At 50.1% G+C, this 16,218-nt stretch overlaps 1 protein-coding gene and 1 pseudogene across 4 annotated transcripts in view; both read left to right on the top strand.

The window, feature by feature from the left end:
* The window catches only part of LOC110576919, an 18,892-nt pseudogene extending 17,463 nt beyond the window's left edge, over window positions 1-1,429 (top strand).
* Window positions 1-15,507, top strand: part of MAPRE2 (microtubule associated protein RP/EB family member 2) — a 155,122-nt gene extending 139,615 nt beyond the window's left edge. For all 4 annotated transcript variants that reach the window (XM_021686091.1, XM_021686090.1, XM_021686089.1 and 1 more), the window contains 3 exons: window positions 3,297-3,436; window positions 7,929-8,087; window positions 12,698-15,507. In XM_021686091.1, coding sequence (XP_021541766.1) covers window positions 3,297-3,436; window positions 7,929-8,087; window positions 12,698-12,772 — 374 coding nt within the window. In that variant the 3' untranslated portion in view covers window positions 12,773-15,507. The remainder of the gene's footprint in view (window positions 1-3,296; window positions 3,437-7,928; window positions 8,088-12,697) is intronic.
* The last annotated feature ends 711 nt before the right edge of the window (window positions 15,508-16,218 follow it).

Here is a 16,218-nt window from a genome sequence, read left to right as displayed (position 1 = left end):
CCGGGGGAGCCCCTCCGGCAGCGTGGGTCAGGCACTGCCCGGGGGAGCCCCTCCGGCAGCGTGGGTCAGGCACTGCCCGGGGGAGCCCCTCCGGCAGCGTGGGTCAGGCACGGTCCGGCAGGGCTGTTCCTCTGGGAGAGATGGCAAATGTGGCGGACACTTGGCCCGGCACAAACTAGCTTGTGCCTCCCTGCTCAGAGCTAAACGCTTACTGACTGAATGTCCCTACTTTGTCCTGACCCCCAGCGATAACCGAAGGTAATCTTGAAACCAAGTAAGAGCTCGCCTTGTGGGAGGCCGGTGATGTTTTTGTTTGGTTTCCTTCACGTGTGGCCGGCGCTTGCTGTCAGCGACTTTGACATTGGCGTCAGCTCCTCGAGCTTTGCCTGGTAGGTTTACCTTGGATGGCTTCCTCTCCTAGGAGTTGTTTTAATGTGTTATAAAAACTTGAGTGTCGCCTCTCAGTCAGTCATGGAGACTGGGCTTGGGAACATAAAATGGTAAACAAAACAGATGCAACCCTTACCTTGCCGCGTCTAAGTCTCATGGGAGAAGAGGCATAACGAGAGGGCCATACCGTTGCCGTGGATGGGTGCTGTGGCCTCCCAGAGCGGCAGCGTCCAAGCTGAGACCTGCAGGATGGGGCTTAGTCACTCAAAGGAGGGGAAGAGGAGTGCTTCCGGCAGAGGGGTTCCAGCCCGAATCCTGCTCTGTGGTCATGTAATCAGGAACACTGCCTCGTCCCTGAGAAAATTGAGTGTGGCCAGGCCTGGGTGTTCTGACACCCCTGTCACTCCATGAGACCCCATGAGCTCCCAAAGAGCAGGGGTCTCCTGTATGACGTGGTTCATGGTAGGTCCTGGATAAGCATGTATTTAGTAAATAAGAGGTGTTGAACATCGTCTTGAAGCTGCTTTCTGTTAGACTTTATTGGTATTAAAATATGATACACTGCTTATAAAAAGGCCTGAAGTAACTTGATTTTCCAGAAGCTTTTTCCCCAGCAAGGCTGGCTGGTCCTTGCCAAGTCAGCATGTCCTCCCCCTGCCTCCTCTGCTCTTACCCATGTTGTTTTCTCTACCCTGTTGGCATGGCCTTTAGAGAGCCTGGCCAGTGGGACAGAGAAGTGATGCTCCAGGAGTGTTTTCTGTGTGCTTCTGCGGAGATAAAGGATCCTTGCAACCGTATGGGAATCACGAGTGAGGCAAAGCATCAGCTCCCTAGAATCCTTGGGAAGGTCTTCTGCATAGGCGAGGTTTCCAGCTCACTGAAGATTTACCTTCGGGTACTCAAACTGTTTTAAGTCAATTCCCAATTTGATTTCCATTTTAAAATATAGTAGGCCTTTTCCTAGAAATTTTTAGAAGAAAATTCTCTTTTTTCCCTTGTAACAGATTTTAAAGGGTATGATATTGCCAGTGCTTCTTGAGGGGGGTGTATGATTTTGCATTTATAACCAAGGACTCCAGGCACCTGAACTCTTCCTGTTGGCTACTTTATAATTAGGAGATCGGTTGAAACTTGTAACTACTGTCAGCACGCTTGGCTTCATTAGCCCCTGCCTCTTTCTGAGCCATTGGTACTGATAAACTGTGAAACTGGAAACCACAGAACCCAAGTTGTATTTACTTGTTCATGTGTTTATTTCAACATTTGTACTTTCACTAAATGTACACTCAGCCAGGCGTGGGGCTAAGTACTGGAGTTACACCAAGGTGAGGGATGCTGGTTCCTTGTGCTCCGAGGGCCTTCTGGAGGAGCAGAGGGTGCGGGAGCATGGTGGGGGACTGGGCAGAGCACCTCCACCAGGCTGAGCTGCCACGTGGTGGAGACTGGCTGGCCCCCCAGTAATGACCCTGCGTTTTTTAATCCACGAAGTGTGTAACTGCACACTCATTGCATAGTTCGGGCTGCAGAGGCCACTTCCCGTGTCTGTGTTGTGTTCTAGATTGTGAGTGCCTATTAGGAGCTGAGCTGGTGGGCAAGATCTGACCTGACATCAGTGACCTTCCCTCCCCCCCCAGTTTCGATCATTATTAGTGGTGCTGTTGAATCACTTGATTAAGGAAGGTGCTGATCCCAGACCTCCCCATTGTAAAGGCATATCTTTTTTTCCATGACAGTAAGTAAATTTTAGGCCAGTATCTTGACATGCGTGAATGGCTTGTTCCCCCCAAATTTCTCACTTAATGTTTCAGAGTCAGTGAGCCTTTCCTGGATCACCTTTGTTACAAAATTGTGATTTTTTCCAGTACTAACATTTCTTACGCATTTGCTAGCAGTCCGTGTTCTATAAAGATCTTCATATCCTCCCTCCCTCCCTTCATCATTATGGACTAGATTTTTATTTATTCAATGCATTACAGTCCATTAGAGCCATTATTCTTTTGATACATAAAACTGCCCCAAGTGTGGCTGAGTCGGAGGCACCTTCACACTGGTCCATGCTGTTCACGTTAGACCGTTAGCGCATCCTTCCTTCTTGACGCAAGGCGTCCCACCCTGTTCCTTCCCTGCCCCTCCCTTGGAATCCGTCACCTCTCAAGAAGCTCTCTCAGTGCCGAGGAAAATTCAAAACCAGGACGTGGGTAATAGGAGCACGCGCTGCTCTGGAGAGGTCATTGCTCCCAGGCGCTGTCAGTGGCTAAACCTAGGAAACGAGGAAAAAATATGCCCTTGTACTGATGTTTTTTCCTAAAGTATTAATTTATAATCTCTCTTTTCTTGTTAATTAGAAACTCAATTATGGTGATGCTTCGAGGTTATCTAAGAACCTTTCCTCTAAAAAATAATAATAATCTTAAAATCTCTATGTGGTGTTCTTATCTCTCTAGAGGGAGAAAGGACAACTTAATCCATACTGAGAGAAAAAAGTGCTCAGAAAGATTAAATAAGTTGCCCAAGTGGACCCTGTCATTGTACTGTGTGCACTTTCTCTCTTTTTTTTTTTTTTAAAGATTTTATTTATTAGCGAGAGAGAGAGATGGGCGGGGCGGGGAGAGGCAGAGGGAGAAGCAGGCTCCCCACTGAGCAGGGAGCCCGACGCAGGGCTCATCCCAGCACCCTGGGATCATGACGTGAGCAGAAGGCAGACGCTTAACCGACTGGAGCCACCCAGGCGCCCCTGTGTGCACTTTTTCTAAGTGTATGTATGCTAGTTCTGTGATTGGAGGAGGTCATTGGAGGTACCTTCTATATACTTTTTAGTAAATTCCTTTTATATCATACATTTGCAATAGATCTAAAAAGCATCCTTAATGTTGCCAATATTTATAATCTATTCTGGTTACTTTCAGGTGCGGCTAAATCAAGTCCAGCGTCTAAGCCAGGATCCACACCTTCTCGTCCCTCATCAGCCAAAAGGGCTTCGTCCAGCAGCTCAGCATCCAAATCTGATAAAGATTTAGAAACACAGGTCATACAGCTTAATGAACAGGTAACTCATCAGCCCTGGCCCGGTGTCTGAGGGGGGTGGGGAGGAGGGAGAAAACGTCTATAGGCCTGAGGTAAGGTTGGAGGGGGACAGTGGTTTCAAGCAAGTAGGGAGTGAAGAAATTGTTCAGGCAGATAAAATCAGTGGCCCACTAGGAATAAAAGATGTTAGGGGGCGCCTGGGTGGCTCAGTTGGTTAAGCGACTGCCTTCGGCTCAGGTCATGATCTCAGGGTCCTGGGATCGAGCCCCGCATCGGGCTCCCTGCTCAGCCGAAAGCCTGCTTCTCCCTCTCCCACTCCCCCCTGCTTGTATTCCCTCTCTCGATGTCTCTCTCTGTCAAATAAATAAATAAAATCTTTAAAAATTTTAAAAAAAAAGATGTTAGAAATCACAGCTATACATTAAGACAGAAGGACAGAGGACTCAGCCCCAGGTAAATGCAGGTTCGTAGGCCAACGTCTCACTCCCCACCCCCACCCTACCACCCACACTGCAGGGCCGATCACAAGCTCCAGGCTAGACCACGGCCTCTGTGCCCACTTCTGGCCAGTCTAGATACCATTCAGCACTGGAGTTAGGGTTAGTCTCTCTTCCTCCTTCCTTTACGTCAGCAGCTATTTGTCAAGCCTATTCTATGGGACAGGCCCCATGCTCGGTGCTAAAAACATAATGGTAGTGAGAGAGAGACCTCAGACCTTCCCTTCCCTTGGAGGACTTAGAGCAGTTATCTGGGGTAGACGATTATGCCAGCAAAGTGAACACCTAACACTTCCCACCACGGAAGTTTGATGTCACAGGGCACCGAACCCAATACTGGGGCGTCAGAAAGGCCACAGTTGTGTTTGAAAAATGTTCTTTTTTGTCTAAATATAGCTCTCCTCTCATTGCAATTTCAATATAAAACTAGGTATGCTGTCTACCTGACAATAGGTATTTTTGCCTAAGATTATATGTAGTTTAAAGGTAATAAAATGATTGGTAGCATGAGGCCCACTGCAGAAGCCACCCCCCCCGACCCTGAGTTGAGAAGAGCCCTTTGTCCCAGCTGCTCCCACCACTGGGAGGGGGCTTTCGTTCACCGTTCTTAGGCTCTTCCCAGCCAAGTGGCCGGGCCATTCCCGGTGATTAATCTGATTCCTGATGAGCCCGCAAGAGTCTGGAAACAGTTTTTGAGATAATTGTATATTTGCAATCAGGAGTCAAGTTTAAAAGCAGGCAGTTGCTTAGCTAGGGTGTTTCTTTACAATTCTGATCACTTTAATGAAAACGATGAAACCTGAAGTCATCCAGTGGGTAGGACTTTGATTTAGAAACTGTGGAATGTTCCAACTACCTGCCAATTCTCAGTTTGAGCCCATATGGAATTTCCAGTAACAGGTTCTTCTCAGAAGGTCAGTGGGACAGCCATAATGAGCTGTGGGCCACATGCCCAAGGCTCTGAGCAAATCCGAGTAGACTTAGAATCAGGCGTGGGTCTGTGACACTTTAGACTTATAACCCTTTCTCCTTAGGAACCCAAGTTCTTTCGATATCTTTATTATCTCTTGTTCTGTCACGATCTCTCTCCTCCCTGTGGTCTCCCTCTACCACACCCAAGTTTCCAACCTTCCAACCCAAAGTGTAACCACACAGAAACCTCAAGATCCTTCCTGCCCCTCTCCCATTCGCCTTAGCCAGCCAGACCCCCTTCCTCTCCTTGGGGCTGGCTCCGTGCTCCCATTAGCTGTCTAGTTACGCAAAGAGCCTCCCATCCCCAGGGAACCCAGCCCACGTCCTGCCATCCAAAAATGTCACTCTAGAGGGGAGAGGGAGAAGAGCTTTCCAATGGTCTTAAAATTCCTTTATTACTTCCAAAGGGCTTCACTCCCCCGCCTGCCCCCATGCACATCAAGGAGGGGTGTGTCTGTTCGCCTCCCTCCCCCCGACCTGGTCCCGCAGAGGGAAGGTCACACACCCTAAATTGTGAGTGTTCATTCAGCTGTTCACTGAGCACTTACCCCAGATCCATGGCCGTGCTTCTGTGTTCTCGCTCCCTCCGTTTTCTGTCCTGGCAGCCTGCAGGGTGGCCGGCTGACGCTGGTGGGCAGCCACAGAGGCATGACTGTGCTGGGGCGGAGGACTCCGGGACGAGGAAGGGCTGGGGGGAAATGCCTAGGCTGAAGAGTGAATTAGTCATAATAGAGGAAGCGATGAGTGCCATGAACTTGAAGAATTCTCATTTACTTGGCCTCCTGCCTCTATTCAGGCGGTCTCCCATGACATACTATAAAAGTACCACTGTGCTAGGCAATTCCAGTGATAGAAATGAATCAAAAGACAGAGGGGAGGGGCTCCTGGGTGGCTCGGTCAGTTAAGCATCCGACTCTTGATTTCAGCTCAGGTCATGATCTCAGGGTTGTTAGATAGAGCCCTGCATTGGGCTTCCTTCTGGGCGTGGAGCCTGCTTAAGATTCTCTCTCCCTCTCCCCCCACCCCTGCTCTATCTTAACGGGAGAAGGCAACATAACTAAAATCATGAGGGCTGTATGTGGAGAGTGGATTAGCAAGCAGGCAGTTGGAGTCAGCGCTGTGCCCAGGGGCCTCTGGGGGCTGGAGAGTGGGCATTGGTTGGCTTGGGCAGCAGGGCTGTGAGGACCCACGGTATGCGGATGCTGAGAGGGAGGAGGGATAATTGAGAGAGGAGAACTTGCCCTTCTTGTCTCTTCCTCTTGACTTACTCGAAGGTCCATCCCCAGTGTCCCCTCCGCCACTCTGGCTTCTGCAGCGATACCTGAGGGTGCAGCGTGGCGTCGGTCTTCATGAGTGGGCCTGTGAAAGGGGACTTTCCTTTGCCAGTTGATCTATCCTCATACGCTTCAGCCCCTGACGGTTTTTAGCTGCGCATCCATTACCTGGTGCATCTGGAATACCACCAGGGGCCAACCTGGGGCTGGATATTTCTACAGAAGCCTCAGCCCTTTGTATGTTGTATAGACCAGAGCGCTCTCGAGAGGCAGCAAACCTAGTTTCCATGGGTTGAATGCTTCCAGAGACCCTTCTTGCCTCATCCAGGGAGAGCTCGCAGGCCCAGACACCTCAAGTGCCACAGATCTGTCTACAGGCACCAACACAGGCTTCTGAGGAACTCTGTGGCCAAGCCTCGGGAGGGGGTGGGTTGGTTTTAAAACAAGGAAGGATTTCTAGAATAAGGGAAGTTTTCTTTTTCCTATACTTCAGGCTGCTGGTTGCCTTCATTTTTTTTTTTTTTTTATAAATAACCCAACCATTATATCATCAGAAATGAGAGTGAAAACTAGTGAATGAGGCTCAGCTGCCTTGTGAGCAGCATGTGAGGGGGTCCGCGAGGTGAACTCTCTGGGGCCCTATCCCTGAGTCTTAGGCCAGGTATGCAGGAAGGGGATGGACACTGCATGTGCTTGGTGTGTGTTCGAATGGATCAGTAATTCCAGGCAGATAAATAGCATGTACAAAGGCCCAGCATTATTAGAGGAGAAAATTTTCCTTTCCAAAGGTAATTTTTGGAAATTCTGTTAGGGTGATTTCAGTACACTGAATGAGAGATTTGACCTGAGGAGGACCATGAAAGATTTAATTCACCTCCTAAAGTATATTGTCTGCATAAATCTAAATGCGCAGGGGTTAGAAAAAAAAGGGAGGGGGAGGATTCTCAGCAGGAACAGGGTGAAGGTTTGGGCCTGTGTGTAGCTGCTGTGCCCATTTGGGATTTGAGGCCCAGTCTATTGACGCCACGGTCAGTGTCCCTTCAGCCCAGGTGGTAGTGCTTCCCCCTTCCCCACACCATCTCTGTCATCAGTGTGAGAGGCCGCACAGCCCTCGAAGGTTGTGGAACCAGCCTCCAGGGGAGAAAAGGGGAATGAAGGGCTGTTTTGCTGAGGGAATGGGGCTTCCTTATCGTGCTCTTCCCCCTGCACTCCCTACAGTGTCCCCAGAGCCAGAACCAGACAAGTTAAGACCAATCCACTCAGCCGGGCTCTCCGTCTCACCCAGTTGTCCTTGTAGCTGAGACCCAGTTTCTCAGTAGAAAGCGTTTGTCTATGGTGGCTTCGGGACATTTAGGAAGGGATCCAGAACGAAGGGTGGCTCTTCCTGCAGGTTCCCTGAAGAAAGGAGGGTCCTCAAAATACATCTAGAGTAACCACAGTGGCGGCCTCTCTCGTCTGCCCCCGCTCCCTGCAGAGGATGAACAGGGTAGAAGGATGTGCTCTGGCCGGTGTTAGCAGGAGAGGAGGAAAGCTCGCTCGGAGCCTGGATGCAACTATGTCGGGCAGAACGATCCGTCCCACAGTGGTTATGAACACTCAGCTGGCAGAGGGGATGACCAGCATGCTGTTGAAGTCGGACGTGTGGCCCAGGCGCGAGCTCCATTGCACAACTCGTTTCATGTTTCAGGTCTTTAGAGGCAGGCGTAGTTGGTCGTGTTTCTTATACTGTTTTTTGGGGTTTTTTTTTCCTTCTACCCTCACTCCCTTGCAGGTACATTCATTAAAACTTGCCCTCGAAGGTGTGGAAAAGGAGAGAGATTTCTACTTTGGCAAATTGAGAGAGATTGAGCTACTCTGCCAAGAACACGGGCAGGAAAATGATGACCTCGTGCAGCGACTAATGGAAGTCCTCTATGCTTCGGAAGAACACGTAAGTGAGAGCCCTTGACTCCTGCGTTCTGAAGCGATGCTCTTGGCCAGGGTGCAGTGATCAGTGTGCCTTCAACTGCTGAGAATTAGGACTCAGCCAGTGCATTTGTTATTCCCAGAGGAGTAAGTATCATTATCATCCAATTCGCTGACCCATGCTTGTGGTCTGGGTGTTCGTGAAGTAATCTGGGAAGAGATGAGTGGATGGGGGTGGAGGGAAAGTAGAAGACTGATTGAGAAAAACAGGTTGATGCAGCCAGATATCAAGTGGTTTTCAGCTCTGAGCAGCTGAGCAACAAGAATGTGTATAAGGGGGGCGCCTGGGTGGCTCAGTTGGTTAAGCGACTGCCTTCGGCTCGGGTCATGATCCTGGAGTCCCGGGATCGAGTCCCGCATCGGGCTCCCTGCTCGGCGGGGAGTCTGCTTCTCCCTCTGACCCTCCTCCCTCTCATGCTCTCTGTCTCTCATTCTCTCTCTCTCAAATAAATAAATAAAATCTTTAAAAAAAAAAAAAAAAAAAAAAAAAAAAAAAAGAATGTGTATAAGGATTCTTCATGACAGATCAGAGTATGGTTAGAGGAAGAATTCGCCTAGGTGTTTTTCCCATCCCCATAAGCCCCCCTCAACTGCCTGTTTTTATTTCATCGCTGGTTGTCTTGGTTACTCCTTGCCGGTGCAGACCAGCACTATGCAACAAAATATTTTTAGAAGGGCTCCTCTGGGGCTATCTGGCTGGCTCAGTCGGAAGAGCATGCAACTCTTGATCTCAGGGTCATGAGTTCAAGTCCCATGTTGGATATAGAGATTACTTAAATCTTAAAAAATAAAAAAAAGTCGGCGGCCTCCTCTACAGGCAGGACCTGGCTATCAGGGCTTGCTCGTCAGGAGTGTAAGGGAGAGGGGGTGGGAGGGGGGACCCCAGGATGTGGATTCTGTCCTGGTGAAGGAAAGCAGGGAATCAAGGACAGGAAGGGAAGGGGGGTATAAATGGTAGAGACGAAGTCAGGTACCCCCAAATCTGCCTGTGCAGGGAGTGCGGGGCCCCAGCAGCAAGGCAGGAGTGGGAGCCTGCCAGAAAGCCCCGCCTGTGGAAGGTGGGAAAGAGGGGGCTGGGGTTTCAAGCTCTTCCTAGGCCAGGCTGAAGCTGGTAGAAGGTCTGAGTCTGTTGGACCCGGAGGCCTGGGGCCATTCCCGGGGGGGGGGGGGGGGGGGGAGTGGAGTTGCACGTGTTCGTACTTTGACGGAACGGGAACAAGTCACCGGCAAGTTTACTTTATGACTTATTCCAGCCCAATACCAGACAAATGTTTACTCCATGTAAGATTTGAAATCCTAGGGATGAGATTTTCTAAAACGGCCCATGGTTTGAGGACTCTCCACCACAGTTTTCATTCCCCCTCCCCAGCACAGTTTTGTTTTTTTTTTTTAAGCTTCTTTCTCAGTTAATCATGGGCTCAGACTGTAGATCTTGAAGTGCTGAGAAGCTTCCTGTCCGGGTCCCAGAGGCAGTGATGGCTTCACCAAATACAGTTCTCAGTGTTTTCAGATCTGATGGCAGAAACTGACTGATTTCTAGTGTGCCTGCACCAGCCCGAGTGCTTGGTACTCTGTCAAGTACTACGTGAGTTACGGTTATTCTCCTCACAAGCTTGTTGGAGGCTAAACCCAGCGTGGTCTCCACGGTGCCACGAGTCTGAAGGACCAGGCCCACTGACAGGAGGAAGGCAGTGAGCAGCAGCAGAGCGTCCCAGCCCTGTGCTGCCGGCGGGAGGAGAACCCTCCCGACAGCCACCTCAAGCCAGGTCTTGTCCCGAGAGGAAGTCCTTGGGCAGGGGCCTGCTCAGGTGACCTCCAAGTTCAGGGTTGACACAGGCCCCTGAGTTCTGGCTCACAGTAGGCAGGGCTGGCCCTGGGAGAGAGCTCCTGCCTTCTGAGTGTGACTTTGGGGGGATTCCGCCTGGTGCCTGTTCTTGGGTTAAACACAGATGCACCCTACGTTGTCATTTCAGGGGCAGGTATTTGCTGGAGAGGCTTCTTGTCTAAGGCTTTATTTGGTGATGGCTGGTCTTTGATTCTTGGAGTCAAACAATCCTAGAATAGAATGTTTGGAAGATGTAGAAATCCAGATGGGAGTTTGCATACAGAAGTAAACAGGGGCAGTTCAGTTCATGGTTGTAGAAACCTAATGGAAGTTTCCAAAGCAGATCACCAGACCGCTGTCTTGTGCCCCTCTTTATCATTCTCAGGATCTTTTCCCTTCGGGGCCACAGGTATCTGGACTTAGTCATTGCTTAGCTGCTGCCTTGTCCATCTGTCAGCTGAGGTGCGCCTGCTTGTATAAACAGGCACTTAATTCTTGAGGTACTGTCACAAAAGTCACTGTTGAGTGACCTAAAGATTCTTCCCTGCTCAACCAAGAGCCCTGGGGAAGAGCCTGTGTTTCTGTCATTGGACGAACCCTGGGTGTACAGAAAGGGGACAGAGCCACTGCCTCAGCGAGGGACCACGAACTGGACCAGGTCAGGTATGACACATGTGGTGAGCACAGAAAGACAGCCAGGAGTGACAAGCAAAAGCTTCACCGAGAAGAGGACATTTGGGTTGGAGTTGAAGAATGACCGGGAAGAACAGCAGGGAGAGGACTGTTCAGGCCGAGGAAACCGGGTGAGCACAGCCCTGAAGAAAGAAGAGCCCGATGGGGACGGTGTGAGCGGGGGCACCTCCTTCTAGGAAGTCGGGGGCCATGGGAGCTCCTCGGTGACCCTTCCTTTGCCCCCATTTCGTCCTATGGTAGGCAAGAGCCTTCTTCATACGGGCTTCCAGCTTGCTTCTCTTTCGAAGGATTATCATGAGAATGAGGAACTCTTAACAGGCTTGCTTCCCAGCTAAACCTTCAGAAAGATGTGATGGATTGATATGCAAATACTAGAATTTAGTACTCCAGGGCCTTGTCTGGCATAGGTTCTGCCTGGCCTCCTACTTACATGTGTAAGTTTAAGTTCTTCCTTCTTATATGGGGCATAAGAAAATTTTTCTTCTTGTGAGCTTACACAACATGGTGTGAGCTGGGAGCACTGGGCTGTGATATGTAGTATAACCACCTCAGCATTCCAGATATGTCCTGCAGACCTTCACCCTGCCTTATCGTGCACCCCTAACATTAGCAATCCCTTGGTAAACTGGGAGGTTTGCTCTTTAGCCTAGTAAGAGTGGTCTGGGGTCCACAGTTCCTGCAGGTGGATGACGTCACAGAGCCCCCTAGCTCGACAAGGAGGAAAGGGAGACTGGTGGTGAGGTCTGATCTCATGGGTTCCTGGTCCCACAGCTTGTTACAGGCCCACGGGTGTTTGAATCCATGGGTTTGACTTTCAGTCCTGGGTTAACCCCATCATCCCACGGTTAACTCCCAACTGTGCTGTGAGCAAACACGAGTTTCTGTAAAATGTCAAAACAGACCCTCAGTTCTGAGATCTCCCATGCACCCTAACATGCACTAACCAAGTAAGGAAAGCACACTTGTGACCTTCCAGAGTCCTAGCAGTAGGAAAGGAAGGCACCCTGCTAGCAGTAAAGAGTTAGGATGATGGATAAAATAGCATCCCTGACCCTTGGAGGGGGTGGGAGCCTGGCTCGAGGGGCAGCTGGGTAGCCAGCCAGTGGGCTCGTGTGCGCACACACCCATGCCTGCATCCACTCAGGACTGCGGCGCATAACCTGACGAAAGCCGAACCAGGACGTGAAGCCGAGCGGAGTAGTGGATGCTGGGGTGCAGGCAGGGAGAGCGGCAGCAGGAGGGAACGTGGGGCAGAACAGACGCTGGGGAGTTCCCAGGACCACTCGATTTCTTTTTTTGCCCCTAGACAAGAGGGAGAACACTTACTGGAAGAGGCCCATGACTTTACCGGTCTCATACTATCCCCACAAGAAATACTCCCCTCCTCCCACAGGAAGGCCACTCTCAGTTGAGGCACTAACTTTTGGGCACCAAGGACCACCCTCATCCTGCACACAAAGCAGCAGGATGCTGCAGTGAGGGCCTGGGGATGAGTTGGCAGAGGGGGAACCGGGGGGACATTCTGAGGCCAAAATCCAGTGTGGTTAAGTCATGAAGGAGTGGGGGGCCCCCAAGGACAGCATGGTGTGGGCAGAGGGGAGGATATTGGGCCTTGGCACATCAGCAGTGGGGGTGGTCCTGGGCATGGGGAGAGCTAACCGTTACTAAATATGCCTCTGGACACCGAGCCGGTAAGGGATAGCACTAGATTTGAACTAGGGTCTTCAGTGTGATGTTCCTTTCGACTGTTGTCACAGAAAAGGTTACTTTTTAAAACCTTTTCACTTCTAGAGTATATTTCAAAGAGCTCTCCCACCAAGAAATAATTGCAGCTCACAACAGGTATTATGAACCGAACAATATTCTAGGCACCTTACCTTCTTGAATTCCTGACTCCTCAGTGAAACTCACTGAAAACTGTTACATGGGTGCTCCATCTAATAGATGGGTCCGTGCATGGGCTCGTGGGAGCGGGGACGCCCTGGCCTGTGCGGGACGCTGCGGGGCCTCCCCACCAGTACCTAGCTCCAGCTGAAACCTCTCCGCCTGTCCTGCAGGAGGGCCACCCGGAGGAGCCCGAGGCGGAGGAGCAAGTCCACGACCGGCAGCCCCAGCAGCCGGAAGAGTACTGAAGCGTCCTGGCCGCTCGCGCCGTCAGCTGTGCGTGGGAACTTTTCTTCTGGAGAGACGTGTGGCCTCAAGCTCAGCCGAAACCAGTCGTTCCCAGTCTGCCGTTAACATCAACGCACTGTTGCATCCGCCAGCCACCGCGCTCGGTTCCCATTTCCTTTGCCAAGACCCATTAGCAGCCGGCCGTCGGGCGGCCTACCTGAGAGATCACAGGGTCACGTCCCTTCTACTTCACCACTTGGCTGCTTGAGATTGATTCTGCTCTTTTCATTTCTTTCCAGAACAACTCCCCCCTTCCCGACACCACCCCCCCTTTTTATCCTGGTGTGAAACAATGGTAATTTGATATATGGTATTTATATTGGCATTTCTCAACCAGTGTCACTAGATGTCACACATTCGTGGTGCTTTGATGTTTGCAAGTCTAACCTCTGAAGGTAAATTTGGTCAAATAAATTGGAACAAAGGGAAAGAGATACTTGATATGAAAGCCATAAGGACAGTGACTTGTTTTATAGGGAAAAAAAAATGGAATCACAACTAGGACTTCAGGGCCCAGCAGTATTTCTCCCTGAGCATGGTAGACAGCTAGTTAGTTTCGAAAGACATTCAGTCAAGGACAACACCGTCTCCACTTCGCCCTTCGACTGCTTGTCCCTCCCCTCTCACACCCAGGTTCTCATGCTCTTTTCTTTCTCAGGGTCCTCTTTGGTGGGCAGCCACAGTCCCCAAAAGCTGTCATCAATTACCTACAGTCCAGAGGGGGTCTGCATCGGTGCAGGTCCTCCTGCCTCTCTCTGGCTTTCAGCCCAAAGCCTGTCCTCCGCACTAGGGGACTCCTCCTCCAGAATGACTTCAGGGTGTGCGGCCCTGAGGGGCAGGGCTCTGCGTCGTGCTGCACGCTCGCTGGAAGTGAAGACCTTCTTACTAGGAGCATCATTCCAAGGGAGACTCCTGAGTCTGAAGTCTGGTGTTGACACTGGAATGACAGCACAGAAAAAAATCCCTGACTCCCCGTACCTTCTGGAATAAGGAATTTCCCCTCGTTAATACTACGGCCCTCCTTGTCATTGACCTTCGATAACCGTGGCAATTCATAAATAGAGGAAACATTAATGAATTAAAAGCATTCCTTATTTTTTTAACTAATATTTGCACATTTTCTTAGTATCTTTCCAACTCTTTGCCTCTTTTATTCCTTTGACAGATGGTATCCCTTCCTGGATCATTCATTTCACTTGGTTACCTAACTTAGCAGGTGCAGCAACAACAACCAACAAGTGTGCCCGCCCCACTTGCCTCTTAACTGAAAAGCTTCAAATAAATTTCTGAAATATGTATCCTAAAGCTTTGACATTTATTAATTGATGAAATACTAATTCTCAATTCTAGCATCGGAGCTTTCCACCAAAAGAAGTCTTCTCAAAATCTTTTGCAGCAAAGTGGCATTTGAGTTACAGGTGAACAAGATGGCTTGTATTTTTGAGGTTATTCCAACACGCTGTGCGTAACTGGACAGACGTTCTGTGGTGTTCGGTTTCCCTTTCTTCTCTCTCGCGCCTGCTCTGCACGGCGGCGACCCCTCTCTCTCTGGCTCCCGGCAGTGACATCCTCCCGCACTTGCGCACGGATAGTGGTTGTGCTATGCTCGGCCTCGTGCTCAGCGGTGGGCTCCCTCCCAGCCGTCTGTACGGACCTTCCTTTTGGAAAAATAGCTCTTGCAAAGAGGGACAATGAATAATTCCACGCGGATGATCCGTGGGGGGTTCCTCGGCAGGGCCCGCTCAGGAACACCCAGTGCCAGGTGGAGGGCGGCCTGGGCGTGGGGGGGATGGCGGCGCAAGTTGCCTAAGCCTCACGGGCACCAGCCGCTCTGTCTCGCCCCCAAAGCCCCAGCCTTGTCAGCTATGAAAACCTGTTGCCCCGGTGGTCACACCTGATTCTCCATCCCCGAGTCTTAGCGCCAGCTATTCACGGATTTAGCAAAGAGCTCCGTGTTCCTCCTTCTGTCCGCATCTGACCCCTCTTCCGTCATGCCGGGTCGCATGTGACATCACCGATGCTTTGGGGAATCTTGAACAGCTAGGGTTCTCCGTCATCTTCGGCTGCACCCCAGCTTCGGTGCAGACCACCTCCTTTCCTGGGGCTGCTCCTTTCTCCCCGAGGGCTGTACCCTGTCGTCCTCCCATCTGGGCGGAGAAGCGTCCTGTTGTGGGCTCGCCCGCCCTCTAAAGCCAGACTTCATTGTTAGCCCCGCGGCCATGGCTGGTGACAGCACTTCCGCTGCTCGGGTCAGATAGGAAGTGATTGAAGCAGGGGGCACAGAGAGGGCCCGTCTTCTTTCTAAGCAGAAAAGCAGAAAAAGGAAAGACAATGACAAACAGCTTGTTGAGCAGAGAGAAGTAAACTCCAGAAGGGAACCAAGAACTCCTCCCTTCCCTGGTGAGTATTTCCATTATTCTGTTAAGGTTTGATATGCATTCAGATTACTTTTACTAAATAGTACACCATAAAGCTTTTGTTATATATTCAATGTAAACTGAAAGGAATGTAAACATATGTATTGTTAATTATAAATAGAGATAAGTAATGACATCATAGATGAAAAAGTCTTATTCAGATGTATCACATTCATTTTACATTACCCTATTGTCGCATGGTAGAATAGTTTTTTTGTCTCTGAATATGTGAATAACTTGACTTGCGTTTATCTTTTTACATATTTAATAAAAAAAAGTATATGTTAAAAGGACTGGATTTACAGATTCTTACATTTTTATGCTAAGGTTTCCTTCCGAGTGAGCATGTGTGTGTGAATAGGCTATTTATGTGGAATCCCGCATCTACCCACATTTTATTATGATTGACAAGGGGGGGGGTCAATGGATGGCAAATGTTTTAACAGGAATTAAAGATTAGTATCTGATATCAAATGTAGCAGCTGTGATACCTTTCTAAAAACTTTACCAAAAAAAAAAAAAGGTAAGCCATTCCCTTAGAAAAGATTGCACTTGCAGGCACACAGAAGCCTCGCTCCTGCAGCTCCAGCCTGCTCCATCTGGACCAGACAGGGCTGGGCAGATAGGAAACTGGGGGAGCAGCAAGCAGATGTTTCCAAGCTTCATGGCAAAATGACCTAGGATGAGCAAAAGCTCTCGGGTTCAGTGCATTCTCCCCCTCTAGTGTGACGGGGACTTGGACCAACAGTGATGATTTCTACACACCAGTAGAATACCAACTCATAGGCACAGGAATAGGTGAAAGAAAGAAATGCCTTAGAAGCGGCGAGGCTGGAGAACGGGACGGCAGCGTGTGGGAGACTTGGCCCAGGAGATGGCAGGTCACGGAGGCTCAACCCATGGGCTCCCCACCCTGCGGGATGCAAGCCTGCCCTAAACTGCTTTCAAGCACCACCTAGAGGCCAGTTTGGTTCCTATACTCTCCTTTG

Source organism: Neomonachus schauinslandi, chromosome 14 (assembly GCF_002201575.2).
Source record: "Neomonachus schauinslandi chromosome 14, ASM220157v2, whole genome shotgun sequence".
Classification (NCBI taxonomy): domain Eukaryota; kingdom Metazoa; phylum Chordata; class Mammalia; order Carnivora; family Phocidae; genus Neomonachus; species Neomonachus schauinslandi.
The sequence above is the reverse complement of the archived record's forward strand: the minus strand, read 5'-3'. Positions and strand labels throughout refer to the sequence as shown.